Below are 5,434 nucleotides of genomic sequence, written 5' to 3' on the forward strand. Positions count from 1 at the left end.
GAGACAGAGACAGAGAGAGAGGACTGTTGATTCTTACGTGTTGTTGACAATCTGCAGCCTGTCGCCTTTCCTAAAGGTCAAATCAGACGCTGTCCGTGACTCATAGTCATACAGCGCCACAAATGTAGTGACACCTCCTGCAAGAAACCACACACACAAACAAACAAACACACAAACACCCACACACACCCATTTAGGGAACAATGTAATTAAAGACAATGGTACTTCCCCCTACGCCCTATTCACATTCACTACCATAATCCATCTTCAATAATACAGGTCTAGCCTTTGATGATAATTCGCTCTATCCACTGTAAAGATATAAATCTTAGTTATTTTTCTTCTGCTCCATCTCTGTATGAAACAATTTACCAAAGCCTGATGAGGAATATCGCCTTTCAGACTGCTGTTGACCCATCGCTGTGAAGGACAAAGTCATCAGTATGAAGGTAGCTTTCTACCCCTTCCTTTTATTGGACCTGGGATCTAACCCAGGGAACTCTGCAGCCAATCACTGATTGGCTCATTAGACGCACAGGAGGAGGCGGTCAGCAGAGCCATCCCCGATACACCAGCAGCAGCCCTCCGCTTTCTGGATGGAGCAACATTAACCTAACCATCTGGTCGGTCTAGACACATTACAGCTTAATGTCAAGCAAAATCTGGACAGTGTGACACACGACAAGCTTCAAAGTCAAAGAGAAGGTTTTAAGTCTGTTTGGTAGATGACGGCGGAAGCAACAGTTTTCTGTTTAGAAAGAAATATTTTTCTGTGTAACTATGACTCAATGTAAAACAGGTTTTTTTTCCTCAGGACTTTTGTGATCTCGAAACAAAAAGCAAGTCTGCGGGCTGATTCAGAGATCATCACATCTTATTAAAGCTGTTCCCATTTCTGTTCAAGTTTCACAACTTCATTCATACTAAAAATAATCAGCACTTTTGTGGGTCACTGAGCACTGAAGATCCCTCTCTACTGTTTCACTCACATTTAAAGCAACAGTTCGATATTGTGGAAAAAAAAACAACATTTATTTGCTTTCTTGTTACGAGTTAGACCAGGAGAATGATTTAATTCTCCGTTCAACATGACGCTGGAGTCGGGGAATCATTAGGTTAGCGTAGCTCAGCTCGGCAAGAATAAAATCTTACTTAGTTACATTTGTTATTTAACTGAACTTCCCTGTAATCAGTAATATTCTGCAATATTTCCACACAATCAAACGTCTCATAGTGTTGCGTACCTGACAGAGGTCCTCTCTGAGGTGAAGTGATGGTGCCTGTGTGGTCCACCCCTCCAAAGAGAGCCAGTTCAGGAGTGTTTGTCGGGGCGTGCTGGTGCTGCCCTTGATGCCCCCGCCTGCCTGTCCCGACGGCAGGGCTCCTGTTCGGGGTCTGGGTCTGCTGGGCGGGGCCCAGGTGGTGGAAGTGGCCGCTGTCTGAGCCTGTGCCGATGGTGCCGTCCAGGCTCATGGAGCGCTGGCCCGGCTCCTTGGGCTTGCTCTTGCCCGCCCCCATGTGCAGACCTGGGAAGAAAGCCAATGATGAGTAAGGATGCAGCACTTTAAGTCCCAAAAGGGATTTCTGGGTTGTCATGTTTTCCTGTTATAAGTCAAATGAGACTGAAATGAGTCTTCAGTCGACAGAGAAATAACACCAACCATTTTAATAATCAATTAATTGATTAAACAATCAAAAAATTATAATTCATTCATTTTATAATCAACGCATATGAAATGTCTTTAGGTTGTGGACTGCTGGTCTGATAGACTGGGACGGGGACTTCCAGCTATACTCCGCCATCATATGAAACTCATTTGTTCCTTTATGATCCTGGCAGCAGCATCTTTGGCTTAGACGAGGGCATGTGGATGTCAGAACACTAATAAACTAATATTAATACTTCAAATCAAGCCTGACCCACACACAACCTGCTCCATGAGGAAATATGATGTCGAAGCACCGGAAAAAAAAATCTCTTAATGCCATTTTGTTGAAATTGTGATTCGTTTTTTGATTATTTTTAAGACACTGTTCATTTACATACACAATTAATGAAGACTGTCTGTGTGACCGGGCTCAAAGTAAGTAAGAACTGTGTAATTGCTGTTTTAATGCATCCTGACAGAAGGTGAAAGATGCTCATTCAGGAACCGTTACAGTTCAGAGTAGACTAGAGTATCCTTGGTGCTGTTCCAAGTTTGGTTAGGACCGTTAAGCATGCAAATGCTCTAGAGAACAGGACACTCTGAAACACATACATCCAAGGTCATTCCTATCTGTTGAGTCAATCTGTTCTGAATCATATAGCATCTAAAAACAAAGCTTCAACAAAGGGGCAGCGGGCTCTAATGAAGCCGAGTTTTAATACTGGTGAGACGACAAGGACAGAAACAGTTTCACCTCACGACAGCTAATTAGGACTGTCGCTTCTCCTTTCCATCCCGCTGCCCAATACATCTATTACGGCCTGAGAACAGCGACCACATCGCACTGTCATCATAAACGCAGACAAAGACAAACACGCTCAGACAGTCGAGTGCACCCACAGAAAGTTGGAGTGCCGTGTTCACACACCAAGTCCAATCCAGCCCTCGAGTCATTGCGGAGTGACTCACTGCGAGACCGGCTATTTCAGGCCAGCTGAAACAGAGACAGTCACACACACATGAAACAGCCTTGTTCCTTTGTGAATAGAGGCGCTCTCGGTTCCAGACAGAGTGTATGTGGCGTGTGTGTAGGTGTGTGTGTGTGCGTATGAGCAGCTGTTCCTGGTTCTCTGGGAAACGAGGCTCTATCGCACACTAACACCCAACCACAGTTGTGTCTTACATCCTTTTTTTTTTTTTCCCCCCCTTTTCCAACACATGCATGTGTTTCCAGGACACTTGTGTGAGTCTGATAGACAGGACGAGGAGGGTTATTAACAGACGAGGAGGAAGGAACTGACGGTGGCTGTAAAAAGAACACGTAGGTGGTTGTTGTGTACTGCACGGACAGCTGAGGCTTAGTGGGTGTTTTAAGTGTAATGTGCGAGCATAACATAATTACACAGGTATGGGAATTCTCAAAGATGTGGAAGGATCCCACTGTGGAGATGTGTGGGTGTGTAAACTGCGTGAACGTGAACGATTTCAAGCACACACGTACAGTCATGCAAGCTTTGATTCAACTCCTGCCAGGATGTAATCCGGCACACTGGGGGGTTAACGCATCCCATGGTGCAACACTGAGTCATACGAAGATAGGCCCATAGGCCGAAAGCAAACGTGGACAGGTCTGCGGAGATTGTGTGAAGAGTACGCTGCTCGATACGGACTTCAACATCTCCCAGCTCCCTGAGGATCAGAAAACACTCAAACATGAGCAGGATGGGCAGACAGGAACCACGATTGATCAGATATTAGGAGATAACTGAGGCACTTACGCAGATATATTTAGCAGTCCACGTAGTCAATACATACACACAAGCAGATACTTAAGATGCTTGACTCCACCCAAAAACTACTGTGAAACAATCGTCTTGAAAGTTGAATTGTCTCTGTGTGTATTGGGATGGATTCTCCTGTTCTACACAGGGCCTACATTATACCTAAAGTGGATTTCTCACTGAAGTTCCCTCAGCTCGACATTCACTGACCGCTGATGAGAGGCCCTTCAGAAGGGTTTCTCAAGCTCGGGTTGCAGGTTTGTCAGCAAACTGACAGTTCAGTGCTGTGAGTGAAGTATCTACTTACAGATGTGTCACTATATCTAATGATGTGATGATTTACAGAGGAGCAAAAATACTGAGATTGAGAGTATAGAGATGTATCGCAGGTGGAATTGAGACACAAATATGTCAAGATTCAAATTGTTGAGATGAAGGAATGAAGGAATCGTGGTGTCAAAGACTTTTAATGAGAAGAGGAAATATGTATTATTTTGCACAGTTTATACCTCAGAAAGAAATGATTCTATAATTTGATAAAGAAAAGATTTTTGTCTAAAAAAAAGTCGTAAAGAATACTTCCTTAACTGTTATACTAGTGTCGATGCGATAGGTCAAAAGACTAAAGGGCAGAACAGCTGCACTGGACTGCATTAGACTGCACAGGTGTACAGAAAATGTGTCCTACTTGGATTGATACTACAGAGTATAGAGAAGAGGAGCAGCTTGCAGAGGAGGCAGCAAGGTTAGGCAGGTTAAAACAGCTGAAACACAGCGCCTCGTGATTGTGAGTTTGGCTTTGTGTCCTACCTGAACTAACAACATGCTCAATATAAATGTCTTAAAACTTTCATCTAATTAGTATATAGCATAGGGATTCTGGACACAGCTAACGTATTCCTCATGGACAGATAATCAGGGCAAGAACGTGGCAGAACAGAACATTTCAACCTTGATCTTCTGCTTGAAGGAAAGTCAAGTCGATTTGGAAAACTGACTTATCGTAAAGTTCAATGATCACTGACCAGAACAGCAACCGTATCCCACCACAGTGACGGCAGAGACCGCGTCCTACGAGAGACACTTTCCCCTGATTCTCTCCCGGATGCTGCAAACACCGGAGTTCCCTTGAAAGCCTCAGAGCCTGCGTATGTAAACAACAGAGCTAGCACTTTAGCTGATCCTCACGCCTTTTCCTAATATGGTGTCAGAGTGCACTAATAACAATAATAGTAAGAGCCAACGTGTGACTAACTCAAACACGGATATAAAATGGAGTAGCTGACGTAAGAACAAGCAGAAAATAAGATATACTAAAAGGAAAAAGGAACGAGGAGAAGTACAAAAGATGGGAAAGTTATGAGGAATGGGAGATGAGGAGAGATTTCAGCCCCTTGTGAGCTTTTCCATTCAACAGGAGCACGGAGGAATGTGGGAGAACCAGACTGCACCACACTGCCAGCGACTGCAACGAGAACAGGCACCTGAGCAGTGGGAGGGCGGGATGGGAGGAAGGAAGCAAGGAGGGAGAAGGGGGCGGGAGTAACAAAGACGCTCTATTTTTCACGTTTTCCCCAGGACACAAATCAAAAAATCCCATCAAAAAAACTCCTAAACAATTGGTCTCTTTCCATATCTATCTGTGCTGAAGTTCCCTGGTATGGAAATGTGTAAAAAAAAAATAAAGTGATGTAACTTGTTTTAATAATGTCAGGAAAAGTGCAACCATAAATGCACACGGACATGCGACTGTCGCTGAGAATAAAGCTGGGCCTGGTTTGTCGTTGTAGGAAAGGAGATTTTAAGGATTAGATATGAATCACGGCAAAATAGAGGCTTCGCCTCAAAACGCTGTTCTCTGAGTGGTAATTTACCCTCCAGAAACCCGCTCGGATCTAAAGTGATCTCCAGTCACAGAATCAAGATCAACAATTGCATCGATAATCTACGCGCGACAACTGCAGATCAAGTGGCGTCTCTTGTTTAGCCAAAGATCTCAACATC

The 5,434-nt window shown here is 44.1% G+C and overlaps 1 protein-coding gene across 1 annotated transcript in view; it reads right to left on the reverse strand.

Annotated features, from left to right (window-relative positions):
* LOC118328159 (proto-oncogene tyrosine-protein kinase Src-like) overlaps positions 1-5,434 on the reverse strand; it is a 16,751-nt gene that overhangs the window by 8,151 nt on the left and 3,166 nt on the right. The window contains exons 2-3 of the mRNA XM_035661764.1: positions 1,245-1,526; positions 38-137 (exon numbers count right to left, since the gene is read on the reverse strand). Of these exons, the coding sequence (XP_035517657.1) occupies positions 38-137; positions 1,245-1,518 (374 nt within the window). The 5' untranslated portion in view covers positions 1,519-1,526. The remainder of the gene's footprint in view (positions 1-37; positions 138-1,244; positions 1,527-5,434) is intronic.

This window comes from Morone saxatilis, unplaced genomic scaffold, assembly GCF_004916995.1.
Source record: "Morone saxatilis isolate NCDOM2014 unplaced genomic scaffold, NCSU_SB_2.0 Contig18, whole genome shotgun sequence".
Taxonomy (NCBI): Eukaryota; Metazoa; Chordata; class Actinopteri; family Moronidae; genus Morone; species Morone saxatilis.